We start from the raw sequence: 17,235 nt of genomic DNA, 5'->3' as shown, positions 1-17,235 counted from the left end.
GCATGTGGGAACAGCAGACTGGGATAAGGATTGATTGAATATGTCCGTAAACACACCAGCCAGCTGGTCTGCGCATGCTCTGAGGGCGCGGCTGGGGATGCCGTCTGGGCCTGCAGCCTTGCGAGGGTTAACACGTTTAAATGTTTTACACAACATACAAGCGCGGTTCACCAAATTACCAAACCACCCTCTGTTACACTTTTAGACCCATCTGGGCAGAGGCTGGATTGTAACCCGGGTCTCTCTAACCCGGTCTTCAACAAGGTCTCAAGCAAGGTTAGGCATCATGATGCACATACTGTTGTGTCAAGGGTACTGTGACAGCAAAAACACAAGTTCTAGGATTCAATTTCAATCTGCATTGTTGCGCGGTTGACATTTAATGGATTGATTTTTTTTCACATGTCCGCCAACCGCACACACCCCCATGCGGCAGCGTAGCCTAGTGGTTAGAGCGTTGGACTAGTAACCGGAAGGTTGCGAGTTCAAACCCCCGAGCTGACAAGGTACAAATCTGTCGTTCTGCCCCTGAACAGGCAGTTAACCCACTGTTCCCAGGCCGTCATTGAAAATAAGAAAGTGTTCTTAACAAAAATGCACACACATACCAGAATGGGTCCCGGGCTGGTGGCAAGTGTCATATGTTTGGACCCATTCTGGTATGTGTGTGCATTTTTTATTTATACGAAGGGCTATATAAATAAATGTGATTTGTGGGTGAGCTTGTGTCTGTGTGCGTGTGTGCATGCGACTTAGGAAGAGATGTACTGTTCTGTGTTTTCTGTGTTTGTGTTCACCTTTGACTCTGAGCTCAACCTGTCACCCAACTGCCATTTTCTATCCTTCCACACCTTTCAAACTAAAGAAACTTCCCTCTGTAAAATAAAAAAACAAAGCACCACCACTTCCAGTGTAACTAACTAATGTGTCTGAGTGTTGTGTAAGTGTGAATCATTTGTAATATTGGGGAGGAGATCATTGTCAATATTTCCACCTTGTGAGAGAGAGAGAAGCCTACCAATTTGAGATGGAGGGAGATGTATTAATGCCAAGCCAAGAGAGAAGCAAAAAAATGCAAAATAGTCTTTAGTGTCTTTATTTAAATAGACAATATTATGTATTTATACAACGGGTGGGTCTAATCCTGAATGCTGATTGGTTAAAATCACATTCCATCCGGTGTCTGTTTACCATCGACTAAATCTATGACGTTAATAAGGCTATTTACTCTGTCTGACCTCGCAATCCATTGTCTCATCAGCCCAGCCAGGCACTTTAAGAACTTGATCTCCACAGCAGAGATTTGTGACAACCTTATGGTCTGTCTGACATTGTTCAATATTCAAATTCAATCTCCAGCTGTCCAGCAGTGATGAACATGTCAGGAGTAGAGACAGGCAGGCAGCGTTTCTCAGCCAGTCGAAATCATGAATCAGCTGGCATAATTTATATATATATACACACACAAAGAAATATATATTGAAAAAAAGTGCAGCTCGATTGCAGTCTTTCCAGCTTCAGTATGAAGTGATTTTGTTAGCTAGCTCCTCTGAACAAGTGTCCTGATGAGTGAGCATATTTTTCTATGTCAGGCAAAATCGCACCTCCTAAGCTCATTGTTATGGATGTATCCAAATAAATGTCACTAGAAAACAGTTTAAACATATGCAGGTGTGGCTGAGTTAGCCGTAGTCGTATAGCTAGTAGGCAAGGGATAAGAATGTTGCCAGCCAGCATGGCAATGGAACATTTAAAACAAACAACTGGGTCGCGTGCATAGACACAGAACCAACAGAATGAACGACTAGGTTGCATCTCTGGCAACCGAACCGATAGAACAAGCAACCAGTTGACTTGGGTAGCGACTATATCTTGTGGAAGGATGAAATAGAATGAATAAATTAAAGAAAATATCTCAATCATTATTTGAATATGTTGGTAACCTGTTGTATAAAAGTGATAATGCCCTCGAAGCTGTTGATATTTTGGCACGGTTGGCTGGCCCTCGACACCCGTGCAAATATATCCTCAACTCCAGCTTCGAGGGCATTGTCACTTAAACAAATATATGTATTTGCAGATCCTGTCAAAGCTCAATCACTGACAGTTACTACCAGAGAGTCACACATTCATAGCCTGGTCTCAGATCGGTATGGTCTTGAACCAACTACATGTCATGATTAGTCAGGAAGACGTTTAAAGCACAACGAGATCAGATCTGGGACCAGGCTAAAACATTTACAAGTACATTTTAGTCATTTAGCAGACACTCATATCCAGAGCAACTGCAGGAGCAATTTTGGTAAAGCACCTTGCTCAAGGACACAACAGATGTTTCACCTAGTTTGCAATGTGTAACTAATGATAAAATGTGTAGGATATTATTTTGGAGAGAATAAAGAGTGCAGCTATGCTTCAGAAGTGTATTCAATCATACAATATGAAACAGATGCACACAATAGATCACACACCAGATCTGCTCACTTTACTGGTGTTTATTTAGACATGTGCTCAGAAACAATAACGATTTACTTTAAGATATTGGACTGTGTGTTTGATCAATGCTAGAAAATTACAAATCATATTCAAAGTAGATGAGGAAATCAGGAAATTAACAATTTAGTTAAATGTTCAAAATGCACATTGAATTATTCACATCCTCTTTAGAAAAATACAAAGAGATTAGCTCTATAATAGTGTTCAAACTAGGGGAGAACTATACTCCCTTTGGAATTGACTTGACCCTGAAATACATGATGATGTATAGATGTGGCTCAAGGCTACATGATGCCAACCTGGACTCAGTGGTAGAAAATGTAAGTCTGTCTCCCGTCATTTATTATGATATGTTATGAATTCCAATTTGTTTTGGCTAACGTTAGCTAGGGGTTGTGGAAGGATGCTATGTTGTTGCAAAGTTGCTAATTAGCTAAAATGCTAAAGTTGTCAGTGATATGACACAAACACTTTTGGATAACAGAGTGAAAAGCTGCTATACATTCAGTGGATATTGAACTACCATGTTTCTGTCTTAGGGTGATTTACATACTTTTCAACATCATTATGATTACATCAGCAGTGAGGCGTAAGAAATTACACATTGTATGTTTTTCCCTTTACATTGAAACCGTATAACCCCAGCTTATGAGAGACAGGAGTTAGCTAGAGCTAATGTTATTAAAGCAATTATAATTTAGCAGACACTTATACAGAGCAACTTACAGTTAGTGCATTCATCTTAAGATAGCTAGGTGGGACAACCACACAGCTCAGTCATAGTAAGTACATTTTTCCTCAATAAAGTAGCTATCAGCAAAGTCAGTGCTAAAAGGGGAAAAGGCAAGTGTGTGTGTTAGTTCATGAAAGGCAAGAGTGTTATATTTATGTATATAGTACCAGTCTAAAGTTTGGACACCTACAAAAAAAACATTCAAAGGTTTTTCTTTTCTTTTTTAAAACAACTGATTGGCTCAAATGTATGAAGAATAAAAACTTACACAAAGTACAACTGCTAATTGTAATGCATTCCAGGTGACTACCTCAACATTCTGGCTGAGAGAATGCCAAGAGTGTGCCATCAAGGCAATGGGTGGCTACTTTGAAGAAATTCAAATGTAAAATACACTTTTTTGGTTACTACATGATTCCATAGTTTTGATGTCTTCACTATTATTCTACAATGTAGAAAATTTGAAAAATTAAGAGAAACCCTTGAATGAGTAGGTGTATCCAAACGTTTGACTGGTACAGGATATACTACTGTTTGGGTTACACTGGCCCCAGGAGGAATGGATTAAATAGGATGATGGGGAGGTGAATAGAACTGCTGACTAGACTACACATCTCAAGTCTCTGACAAATATTTTGGGGAGTTATTTTGGGTTCAGTTATTAAACATAACGTGACGGGGGAACTGCCTTGGTCCAACCTAAAAATTAAAAAAAACACACACACGGTGGTGGTGCATTCTCTTTCACAGAGGGGGAAGAGGTGAGGGGAACCAATGGGAAGCTAGGCAGCGGAGTGATGGAAGGAGGTAAGTGGAGTGGAAGAGGAACAATATGACTCCTGTTGGTTACATCTTGGTAGTGCAGGCCAAGTCCTAGTAGAAGAGGAGATAGTGTCAGAACATAAGATTCTGTGACTATATGAATTAATCAATGAATACATTTCTAGGTAGCCTAAGAAATAATAACAAGTCATAAAGTCTGCTCCACTCACCAGAGCATACTCGTAGATGATGGGTACGTCTGAGGCCCCATGCAGTCGGAGGCTGTGTAGCACCGCGTCGTGGATCGTACTGAACAAACAGCTTTTAGGGATGGACTCAGAGAAGAAGTCTGCACTCGATAACTGCTCCACCACACAGACTGGAGGAGAGACAAACCAGGTTAGACAACACACACAGACAACACGAGCTACGGCCAGAGCGAGGAGCCTGAATTACCACACATACCAGTGGCGGTCGTTGCCGTTTAAGATAAGGGATGACGATCATTTTTTTGTGAGCATGGCGGACAACTGTCATTCATATTCCATTCACCCAGCTCGGCGTAACATCGATAGGTTTAGGCTACTGCATGATACTCAAATGTTTCCTATACCTAGCATATGAATTAACGTTTACAACGTAGGTACACAGGTTGAGAATTTTTTGTAATCAAGGTGACAGACATTGACACATTCAATACCGCCTTACACACTCTTGCATCTAGCAGATCTGGAGTGTAATCATTAGGCCAACAGTATCACCTCTTGCCAGCATCTAGCTGATCTGGAGGGTAATCATTAGGCCAACAGTATCACCTCTTGGCTGCATCTAGCTGATCTGGAGTGTAATCATTAGTCCAACAGTATCACCTCTTGGCTGCATCTAGCTGATCTGGAGTGTAATCATTAGTCCAACAGTATCACCTCTTGGCTGCATCTAGCTGATCTGGAGTGTAATCATTAGGCCAACAGTATCACCTCTTGGCTGCATCTAGCTGATCTGGAGTGTATTCATTTGGCCAACAGTATCACCTCTTGACTGCATCTAGCTGATCTGGAGTGTAATCATTAGGCCAACAGTTGCAAATAGTTTTTATTGGACAAATTCAGGTATGTTTACAATTGACTCATTCATCCCCCCTGTAACTATTCCCCAGGTCGTTGCTGTAAATGAGAATGTGTTCTCAGTCAACTTACCTGGTAAAATAAAATCAATGTTTCTCTGTTTGCTTCCATTTAAGAAACATTTTTCAACAGAATCGAGGGAATGAATACGACCCCTGATCAAAATCAAACATATTACATACAGCATGATCTCTTTGATCATTGTATAATTCCTTCTTGCATCTACACACTTTCCTACTCTCACCTTTTCCCTTCACGTGTGGTCTCCAGTAACAACACGAAAAAACCTTTCCAAGCCAAATCTTAATATAATAACCGCTAACCTCTACACACAACCTACATTGTTGTCATCATATTAACGTCATGAACATAGCTACTAGATCTAACGCGCTAGTAAACCCACTACAATCATACAGTACAGTCAGAAGCAAGCAGTTTAGCAGTTACACCGGTGGGACCTGGTGGCAATAAATGAATAAAACCAAAAGCTTACCTTGACTTGAAAGAGTTTCAGTGCTGGATAGACATAGCCAGCTAGCTAACATAGCATCCCTCTCTGTTTGAGTAGGCTAAACTAGCTAGTTGAATTCTCTAGCTAAGTAAAAATAATCTAAATATCCCTTTATTTCTCAATTCTCCTTCACTTGTTAATTAATTTGTTAACTGTACAACAATTGTCTTTCTCGCTCTTTGAGTCAACTACTTACAACATTTTATGCACTGCTAGCTAGCTGTAGCTTATGATTTCAGTACTACATTCATTCTCTGGACAACATGTCAGTTCATACTGCAAGAACTCTGATAGGTTGGAGGATGTCCTCCGGAATTTGTCATAATTACTGTGTAAGTCCATGGAAAGGGGTGAGAACCACATGCCTCCTAGGTTTTGTATTGAAGTCAATGTACCCAGAGGAGGACAGAAACTACGGTGCTATGCTACAGAGTGCTGTTGAATATACTGTAGACCATTGTAAAACAGTATGGTTTTATGAATTATTTGGTGACGTGGATATATTTAGTATAGTTTGTTATAAATTATGTTTGACTATTTTCATTTAGCAAAATTTCACTAAAGAGGATGGTCCTCCCCTTCCTCCTCTGAGGAGCCTCCACTGACACATACTCACCTTGGCATCCAGTTAAATAAATGTCAATGTCAATCTTTCTGTAGTTTAGGAATATCTGCAAAAAAGAGAAAGTGAGCGACAGAGAAGGTCAAAAAACAAGTCCATGTTTCTCTCAGGGACTTTTTGTTACACCAGTTTGGATTTATCTTGTTCTTAATTTCCACCTCTTTCTATCAGGGCCTCTTCCCGACATACAGAACATAAAAACATAATTTATGCCTGCCAACTCACAGAACACAAGACCTTTGTTTGTTTTAGACACAGGAGAGCGACTGGATACAAGGAAACTAATAACACATTTCTGAAAACATCTGGTAACATAACCTATTTCTCTCTCTCACACACTTTCCTTGTCTCTGCGCTCAAACCCCACTCCTTCATCACCATCGTTCAAAAAAACCCACACATACGTTTTTCAGCGTCTTCACAGTGGCTGTGTCAGCAAAGTTGGTTGTGGATAGGTCCAGGATGATGGTGTGTGTGTCGTTGAAGGAGCTCCTCCCCACCTCTCCTTCTCTTCCAGTACTGGACATCTGGGTCATGTGATCATCGCCATGAATACCAGTCTCGGGGCCCCGGTCGAACCCAGTACCTTGCTGCTCAAAGGCCCAGTTCACCTTAGATTGACAGAGTTTCAATCTTTACTCTGCTCTGATAAAATACACATTTCAAAAGCCTTTTGGGCTAGCCTAGGTGCACCTGGAGGTTTTACTGAAGCACTAAATTTAGCACAGTGGTAGATTTATGTAAACTGAAAAGATTTCTATATGGAGCCGCCCTAGATGTGGCAGCAATTTTTTTTGAAATAGCCGTATACGATAACACTATTTAACAATTCAGAAGGTCTATTTTGAGAAAAACACACAGATTTATCTAGCATGAAAATGTTTAGATATGGAGCCCCGACAGATTTGGACTACGTAACATTGCAAAAATCGGAAACTTTCTGTCCAAAAATGTATCCATGCTTTTGTCACTTCTAGGTTAGACACCTGCAATGCTCTACTTTCCTGCTACCCAGATAAAGCACAAAATAAACTTCAGTTAGTGCTAATCACGGCTGCTAGAATCTTGACTAGAGCCAAACATTTTTATCATATTACCCAAATGCTAGAATTTCTACACTGGCTTCCTGTTAAGCCTAGGGCTGAATTCAAGGTTTTACTGCTAACCTACAAAGCATTACATGGGCTTGCTCCTACCTATCTTTCCAAATCGGATATACCTACACGTACGCTACGGTCACAAGACGCAGGCCTCCTTACTGTCCCTAGAATTTCAAAGCAAACAGCTGGAGGCAGCTGGGCTTTCTCCGATAGAGCTCAATTTTTATAGAATCGTCTGCCTATTCATGTGAGAGACGCAGACGCTGTTTCGATCTTTAAGTCTTTACTGAAGACTCATCTCTTCAGTAGGTCCTATGATTGAGTGTAGTCTGGCCCAGGAGTGTGAAGGTGAACGGAAAGGCACTGGAGCAACGGACCGCACTTGCTGTCTCTGACTGGCCGGTTCCCCTATCTCTATTGGGATTCTCTGCCTTAAACCTTATTACATGGGCTCTGTCGCTGGCTTACTGGTGCTCTTCCATGCCATCCCTAGGAGGTGTGCGTCACTTGAGCTGGTTGAGTCACTGTGATCTTGCCCTCCCTTGGGTTCGTGCTGTGGGGGAGATCTTCGTGGGCTATACTCGGTCTTGTCTCAGGATAGTAAGTTGGTGGTTGAAGATATCCCTCTAGTGGTGAGGGGGCTGTGTAATGGCAAAGTGCGTGGGGTTATATCCTGCCTGTTTGTATCGTCGGACGGGGCCACAGTGTACCCCGACCCCTCCTGTCTCAACTTCCAGTATTTATGCTGCAATAGTTTGTGTTGGGGGGCTAGGGTCAGTCTGTTATATCTGGGGTATTTCCCCTGTCTTATCCAGTGGCCTGTGTGAATTTAAGTTTGCTCTTGTTTCTTTCTCTGAGGACCTGAGCCCTAGGACCATGCCTCAAGACTACCTGGCCTGATGACTCCTTGCTGTCCCCAGTCCACCTGGTTGTGGGTTGACCCACCTGCATGCTCCTAGGAATCTACCTATATGCCACCTTTTGTAAGTTTATCTAAAAAAAAGCCCTTCAGTACTGTAACATCGTATTACCAACAGCGGCCATTGTGTAAGATGCCATGGCAAGTTTTCAGGGTTCATAAATCTAGCTCTGTTTTTTTATATATGATGTCTTTACAGGGTACATTAATCTACCTCTGTACCAAATGTGGTGTATCTCAAAAAAGCTCCTCAGAATTGTAACATTTTATTACCGATAGTGGTCATTTTGTAAGATGGCCACCATGGACCCCAGGAGCCATTGTGTGGTGGCTCCAGATGTAAATATTTTCAGGCTACATAAATCTAACTCTGTGCCAGATTTGATGTGTTTATCTCAAAACAATCTGCTGCCATTTTGAACAATGGCTGCCACAGCCCCAGGGGCCAAATCTTGGGTGGTTACACATCTGAATCTTTTCAGGGTTCATACATCTACACAATTGTTTTGCTAAAATGCCTCACTTTCGTATATCACACTACAAACCTGTCCGTTGATGGGTCGGTCAACTAGGGCAATGGCTGTCTGGTTCAATTTCAGCTCTGGGGAACCTTTCTCTTCATCCCACTTGTCATCTGGATGGACTGTATTGTTGGGTAGGCATCCATTCACACCATTCTGGGAAGGGAAGAGAAATAAGGTCACTAACAGTGCAATTTTTTCCGTGTTTGTTTGTTTGTCCTACACTACCGTTCAAAAGTTTGGGGTCACTTAGAAATGTCCTTGTTTTTGATAGAAAAGCCTAAATGTTTTACCATCAAATTGATCAGAAATATGTTGTAAATGGCAGATTTTTAATGGAATATCTACAGAGGCCTGTTGTGTTAGCTAATCCAAGTTGCTAATTGATCATTTAATAACCCTTTTGCAATTATGTTAGCACAGCTGAAAACTGTTGTCCTGATTAAAGAAGCAATAAAACTGGCCTTTAGAGTAGAATTTATGGATTCGATTACAGGCTCAATATGGCTAGAAACAAAGACCTTTCTTCTGAAACTCTATTCTTGTTCTGAGAAATGAAGGCTATTCCATGTGAGAAACAGTCTAGAAACTAAAGATCTTGTACAACGCTGTGTACTACTCCCTTCACAGAACAGCGCAAACTGGCTCTAAGCAGAATAGTGAGAGGCCCTGGTGCACAACTGGGCAAGAGGACGAGTACATTAGAGTGTCTAGTTTGAGAAACACTCCTCACAAGAAGTCAATTGGCAGCTTCATTAAATAGTACCCGCAAAACACCCATCTCAACGTCAACAGGAGACTCCGGGATGCTGGTCTTTTAGGCAGAGTTCCTCTCTCCAGTGCCTGTGTTCTTTTGCCCATCTTAATCTTTTATTTTTATTGGCTAGAAGGCCAGCATCCCGGAGTCAACTCTTCACTGGTGTTTTGTGGGTACTAGTTAATGAAGCTGCCAGTTGAGGTCTTGTGAGGCGTTTGTTTCTCAAACTAGATACTCTAATGTACTTGTGCTTTTCTTTCAAAAACAAGGACATTTCTAAGTCAAATCAAATGTATTTATATAGCCCTTCTTACATCAGCTGTTATATCAAAGTGCTGTACAGAAACCCAGCCTAAAACCCCAAACAGCAAGCAATGCAGGTGTAGAAGCAAGTGATCCCAAACGTTGAATGGTGGTGTATGTGTGTTGGACGTATTATACCTTTTTTGCCTCCTTTTTGGCTTTGTTTTTTTCTTTCTTGTCTTTCCTCTTTTCTTCAGTGTCTCTTTTCTTCTTTTTCATCAGCAGCATTCCAATGTCAATTCCACTCTGTGTAAGAAAATGGAGTGCTTGAGACAAGGAGAGAGAAAGCAATTCAGAGAAAGAGGGCTATTGAGAGAATGACACACAAACACCAGTCATACGTGGGTCAGCTGTTTGTTCACCCGCACCCAACCACAATTGCTAATAACACATTTTCAACCACAGGGGTGTCAGAAATACTTGTGCTATTTTCACAGAGGGAATTAGGAGCACAATAGGTGGAAGTGGCACAAAAGGACTGGGTTTTGATGAATGAATACATTGTAGGTGTGACACGGGCATGGCCACTCACTGGCCAATCAATGTGTTTCATGGCCTAAGGCTGTGTCCACGTCCTATCGGAGTTATCAGAGGCTCCTAGTTCCCAGTGGGAAATTTCACTTGAATGACCCTGAATCCAAGTCAGAATAACAAGTGGGAAACTCTGAGAAAATGTTGTTACCCGAGTTGCCGAATTGTGACATTTCACCACTGACCTTTTACTCTTTCAACCAAAAGATGACAACAAATTGCTAATCAATACGAATAATGAAGCTGGTCTGACCATATTGTCAATGTTAAGCAAGCTAGCTAAAATCTTATTGGTTGAAGAATTGTTCAGTGTTCAAAAGCACTTGAACACATCCACATCAGACGACGTGAAGCCAGCCTAATATGGCATGCCGTTGTCTCAAGTTCATTGATAGTCTTTGTATTGTCATACACTCTGAATATTCCTAGTAGAACCCTTCAACCAAAGAACCCCATGCACATTTATTTTCAGATGAGTATCTTATCATTACTGGAATGTTCAGAGTTCTCAACTAACCTCTTACAGCTACCCCCCTTCTTTTTTCAATTTCCGCCTGAAGACATACCCAAATCTAACTGCCTGTAGCTCAGGCTCAGAACCAAGGATATGCATATTCTTGATTTCATTTGAAAGAAAACACTGAGGTTTGTGTAAATGTGAATTGAATGTAGGAGAATTTAACATTAGATCTGGTTTAGATAATACAATGAAAAAAACATATGTTTTTTCATTTTTATTCTTGTATCATCATCTTTAAAATGAACAGTACAAAACAAACATTCAGATAGGATGATGGGGACAATTTCAGTGAAAAACATAAGAGGGCAACAGTACTTGTACAAAGATTCAGAATAATAACTTCCAAAATGAGTGTGCTACATGACATTTATCATGAAGTAGCCCAAATGTACCCAAGTGGCCAAATTGGTGAAGTTATTCATTTTGAATGGAATATCTATATACAAAATACCAAAATGGTATTCTAACACACAACCCCCCCCCCCAAAAAATGGAGAAAAAACGTATATACATTTACAAAATAACACTTTCAATATTTGGAAGACCCTCAGTCCTCTACAAAATATTGTGCTGCTGATGCCAGGTGCCAGAGCAGTCTCTTTCTGCTGTAAAGCAGAGGGTCACCAAGCAGGTGATGGGGGACTTCATTTTGCAAAGAACACAGCAACGCCTCCATGCTGTGCCCTTTTGGCCCTGAGGCACATCCATGCCTGCAGAAATACATTTGGGCTGGATGAACCAGCTTCAGTGGGGGATGGACACCTTGGCACTGGGGGCTACCATTCGGGGTCAGTGTCAATGTGAAAGAATAGTTTCACATATGAGCCCTGCATCAACAGGTATAATAAACATATATATATATAGAGTACAGGGAACATAAGGTTGAATATATTATTCTAGACCTGCTGGATCTACTGTCTTTATTATATTACAACAGACCAGCTGTATCTACTGTCTACATTTCACTTTGGCCATTGTTGTGGGCCTGCCCTCCCCTCAACAGCCTCAAATAATATTTTATATTATTAATGTCAACGGAATTAGCATGAGAAGAACTTACCAGTCCAAAACAATGTCCTCTCCATTCAAAAAATATTCCTCCATTTTGGAATTGCTAAATGAATCGTCCTCCAACAATCTGTATCACTTTCCTGATCAATTTCTTCTAAAATTGTGTATATATCTAGACTTAGATTTAGCTTTCCCTGACTTAGTCGCCATACTGATTGATATATAAACAGCTGAAGATGCGCTTTAGCAAAACAACGCTGTGCGTAACATGCGTTGCTCCTTCCGGTATGAAACTTCAATGGCGAATGTCCCTCTTTACGCCGGAGTTTACTACATGGGTTGGTCTTCCAACACATAAACATTACATATTGCCGGCTACCTACCCAGCTAGATTTCAAGACGATCAGTGGTCATTGGGTTAAAATACAGTCAATCAACGAAACAGCGTTCATATCATTGGTAATGATGTCATTACTTGTTGTCTTCAAATCAGTTTCTTTCAGTCAATATGTCCTGCGAAATGACCCATCAGTTGATTGCAATGAAACCAAACATGACTGGAAAAGTCACGTTTAGTTTGTGAATTTACATTGAATGTGTCGTCGAAAATATAATGAGACGGAATTCACGACACAAGCGGTTCACAAAATGTTTCGTGTTAAGCTATAAAAATGGATTTTATCAAACAAAAACCATTCATTGTGTAACAATGAGCATTGGGATTGCAAACAGAGGAAGATCGTCAAAGGTAAACAATTTATTTTTTTGCTGGTTGAAAGAGTTGTTTTTATGGGGCTCTATCCTCAGATAATCGCATTGTATTCTTTCACAGTAAATCCTTTTTTAAATCAGACAACGTAGTTGGATTAGCAAGATTCTAGGCTTTCGAAACACTGAGACAATTGTACACTGCTCACAAAAATAACACATCCTAGATCTGAATGAATGAAATATTCTTATTAAATACTTTTTTCTTTACATAGTTGAATGTGCTGACAACAAAATCAAACGTATCAATCCATGGAGGTCTGGATTTGGAGTCACACAAAATCTGAGATGACAGGGTGATTAACAAAAGGCTAAGCTGTGTTTCAATATATTTCACGAATAGGAATATTTTCTAGTAATATTTATGTCTGTTGCGTTATGCTAATTAGTGTCAGTTGATGATTACGCTCCCGGACCAAGAGGTTTTAAGTGTTCCCTTTATTTTCATGAATGTTTAATATGACTATTTATGTAGTGATCACCGTATGTTGTCGTATTTCATCCCGCTAACGGGTTCGGTATGCAGAGAGGTTAATATTGTTCATTTCAATCAAGTCAAATAACATTGTATTAGTCACCTGCGCCGAATACAACAGGTTTGGAATTTACAGTGAAATGCTTACTTACGAGACTCTAATCGACAGTGCGGTTTCAAAGAATTCGGATAATAATAAGAGAAAAGTAATTCAAGAGAAGAAGTAAAAAATAAAAATATACAGTTGAAGTCGGCAGTTTACATACACTTAGGTTAGAGTCATTTACATGAAATTAGAGGAGTGGTTGAAAAACAAGTTTTAAAGGCACAGTCAACTTAGTGTATGTAAACTTCTGACCCACTGGAATTGTGATTTAGTGAATTAATCTGTCTGTAAACAATTGTTGGAAAAATTACTTGTCATGCACAAAGAACATGTCCTAACCGACTTTCCAAAACTATAGTTTGTTAAACAGCTTGGAAAATTCCAGAAAATGATGTCTTTAGAAGCTTCTGATAGGCTAATTTCATCATTTGAGTCGATTGGAGGTGTACCTGTGGATGTATTTCACGTCCTACCTTCAAAATCAGTGCCTCTTTGCTTGACGTCATGGGGAAATCAGCCAAAACCTCAGAAAATTGTTGACTTCCACAAGTCTGGTTCATCCTTGGGAGAAATTTCCAAAAGCCTGAAGGTACCACATTCATCTGTACCAACAATAGTGCACAAGTATAAACACGATGGGACCATGTAGCCATCATACAGCTCAGGAAGGAGACGCGTTCTGTCTCCTAGAGATGAACATACTGTGGTGCGAAAAGTGCAAATCAATCCCAGAACAGCAAAGGACCTTGTGAAGATGCTGGAGGAAACAGGTACAAAAATATCAATATCCACAGTAAAACGAGTCCTATATCGACATAACCTGAAAGGTTGCTCAGCAAGGAAGAAGCCACTGCTCCAAAACCGCCATAAAAAAGCGAGATATCGGTTTGCAACTGCACAAAACTACTTCTTGGAGAAATGTCCTCTGGTCTGATGACACAAAAATAGAACTGTTTGGCCATAATGACCATTGTTATGTTTGGTGGAGAAAGGTTTGTTCTGTTAGGTGACCTAAACTGGGATATGCTTAACACCCCGGCAGTCCTGCAATCTAAGATCGATGCCCTCAATGTCACACAAATTATCATGGAACCCACCAGGTACAACCCTCATAGATATTATCCTTATCCTGACCAACTTGCCCTCCAAATACACCTCTGCCTTCTTCAACCAGGATCTCAGCGATCACTGCCTCATTGCCTGCATCTGCTATGGGTCCGCGGTCAAACGACCACCCCTCATCATTGTCAAACGCTCCCTAAAACACTTCTCCGAGCAGGCCTTTCAATTCGACCAGGCCCAGGGATCCTGGAAGGATATTGACCTCACCCCGTCAGTCGAGGATGCCTGGTCGTTCTTTAAAAGTAATTTCTTCACTATCTTAACTAGATCTACCCATCCCGGATCCGGTATATTTGTCATCAGCAACGCTGAATAGCATAGGTCAAAAAATATTACTAGAAAATATTCATATTCATGAAATCACAAGCGAAACACAGCTTAGCCTTTTGTTAATCAGCCTGTCGTCTCAGATGAAATGATGCTTTACAGCGAAAGCAATACAAGCGTTTGTGTAAGTTTATCGATAGCCTAGCATTATGTACACTTAGCATCAGGAAGCTTGGTCACGAAAATCAGAAAAGCAACCAAATTAATAATTTACCTTTGATGAACTTTGGATGTTTTCACTCACGAGACTCCCAGTTAAATGTTCCTTTTGTTCCATAAAGATATTTTTTATATCCAAATACCTCCGTTAGTTTGATGCGTTATGCTTAGGAATCCACTGGAAATAGGGGTCACGACAACGCAGAAAAAAATTCCAAATGATATCCATAATATCGACAGAAACATGGCAAACGTTTTTTACAATCAATCCTCAAGGTGTTTTTCAAATAGCTATTCGATAATATATCAACTGGGACAGTTGACTTTTCACTAGGACCGGGAGGAAAAATGGCTACCTCTCTGTGTTGCGCAAAAATCACACTGAGAGCCAACAACAGACCACTTAAGCAATGTGGACGTTTACGCTCATTCTTCAAAATAAAGGCCTGAAACTATGTCTAAAGGCTGTAGACACCTTAGGGAAGCCACAGACAAAGGAATCTGGTTGATAACCCTTTCAATGGGCAATAGGGATGCATAGAAAGACAGGGGTTTCAAAATGTTCTCAGGATTTCGCCTGCAATATCAGTACTGTTATACTCACAGACAATATATGTACAGTTTTGGAAGCTGTCAAGTATATGCATATTCTAGCATCTGGTCCTGAGAAATAGGCAGTTTTTCCAAAATAAAAATAGTGCCCCCTAGCCTCGAGGTTAAATAAGCGTGCCCCTTTCAAAAAATGTAGAACTAAGAACAGATATAGCCCTTCGTTCACTCCAGACCTGACTGCCCTCGACCAGCACAAAAAACATACTGTGGCGGACTGCAATAGCATCGAATAGTCCCTGCGATATGCAACTGTTCAGGGATGTCGGGAACCAATACACGCACTCAGTCAGGAAAGCAAAGGCTAGCTTTTTCAAACAGAAATTTGAACTCCAAAAAGTTCTGGGACAACAAGAGCACCTCCTCCCAGCTGCCCACTGCACTGAGGCTAAGTAACACTGTCAACACCGATAATCAAGAATTAGAATAAGCATTTCTCTACGGCAATGCTTTCCTCCTGGCTACCGCAGCCTCCCGGGCTTCTTGCCCAAGCCTACACAGCTTCTTCTTCACCCAAATCCAGATAGCAGATGTTCTGAAAGATCTGTAAAACCTGGACCAGTACAAATCAGCTGGGCTAGTCAATCTGGACACTCTCTTTCTAAAATTATCCGCCACCATTGTTGCAACCCCTATTACCAGTCTGTTCAACGTCTCTTTCGTATTGTCCGAGATCCCTAAAGATAGGAAAGCTGCCGCGGTCATCCCCCATCTTCAAAGGGGGTGACACTCTAGAACCAAACTTTTCTCTGTATACATCAACGATGTCGCTCTTGCTGCGGGCGATTCTCTGATCCACTTCTACACAGACGACACAATTCTATATACATCTGGCCCTTCTCTGGACACTGAAAGATATACTGCTCTCCCGGGCACACGCCCAGATCCCAGTCATTTGCGTGAAGAAAAGACGGAGGAAAAGAGGACGCAGATCGGGCTGCCTTTTGAGAATCTGTAGGCTAGCGAGTAAACTCCCACTGTCATCAATTCTAATTGCTGACATGCAATCATTGGAAAATTAAATTGATGACCTACGTTTACGATTATCCTACCAACGGGACATTTAAAGCTTCTACCCCAAGCCATAAGACTGCTGAACAATTAATCAAATGGCCACCGGACAATTACATTGACTCCCCCCCCTCAATTTGTTTTGTACAGTGCTGCTGCTCGCTGTTTATTATTTATGCATAGTCACTCCCCCCTTACCTACATGTATAAATGATCTCTAACCTGTACCCCCGCACACTGACTTGGTACTGGTACCCCCTGTACATAGCCTCGTTAATGTTATGTTATTGTGTTACTTTTTATTATTTTTTACTTTAGTTTATTTGGTAAATATTTTATTAACTCTTCTTGAACTACACTTTTGGTTAAGGGCGTGTAAGTAAGCATTTCACGATAAGGTCTACACTTGCATTCGGCGCATGTGACAAAAAAGTTTGATTTGATTTGATCGACTACACAACTTCTCCATATCACCAAAATATAGTTCTTCAGTTGTAGGGGTCAATTGTGGATTGATACTACAGTTTATTAAATAGCATAGGCTACCAGTAATAACAACTGTAAAAAAGGTGTGACCAATATTGCCCTTGTAGTCAAGCAAGTTTCCAATTGGCTGTCACGCCCTGGTCAAAGTATTTTGTGTTTATCTTTATGTATTTGGTCAGGCCATGGTGTGGCATGGGGTTTTTGTATTGGGGTGTGTTTTGGTGTTGGTGTTGGGATTGTAGCTTAGTGGGGTATCTAGCTA

General features: G+C 40.8%; 1 protein-coding gene across 1 annotated transcript in view; it reads right to left on the bottom strand.

Moving 5' to 3' along the window:
- Positions 1–2,477: 2,477 nt before the first annotated feature.
- Positions 2,478–17,235, bottom strand: part of LOC109879269 (solute carrier family 26 member 6) — a 34,102-nt gene continuing 19,344 nt past the window's right edge. The window contains exons 14-19 of the mRNA XM_020471445.2: positions 9,987–10,094; positions 8,813–8,944; positions 6,653–6,859; positions 6,243–6,297; positions 4,222–4,370; positions 2,478–4,102 (exon numbers count right to left, since the gene is read on the bottom strand). Of these exons, the coding sequence (XP_020327034.1) occupies positions 4,076–4,102; positions 4,222–4,370; positions 6,243–6,297; positions 6,653–6,859; positions 8,813–8,944; positions 9,987–10,094 (678 nt within the window). The 3' untranslated portion in view covers positions 2,478–4,075. The remainder of the gene's footprint in view (positions 4,103–4,221; positions 4,371–6,242; positions 6,298–6,652; positions 6,860–8,812; positions 8,945–9,986; positions 10,095–17,235) is intronic.

This window comes from Oncorhynchus kisutch, linkage group LG27, assembly GCF_002021735.2.
Source record: "Oncorhynchus kisutch isolate 150728-3 linkage group LG27, Okis_V2, whole genome shotgun sequence".
NCBI lineage: Eukaryota > Metazoa > Chordata > Actinopteri > Salmoniformes > Salmonidae > Oncorhynchus > Oncorhynchus kisutch.
Note: the sequence above shows the minus strand (reverse complement) of the source record. Positions and strands in the feature narration are given on the sequence as shown.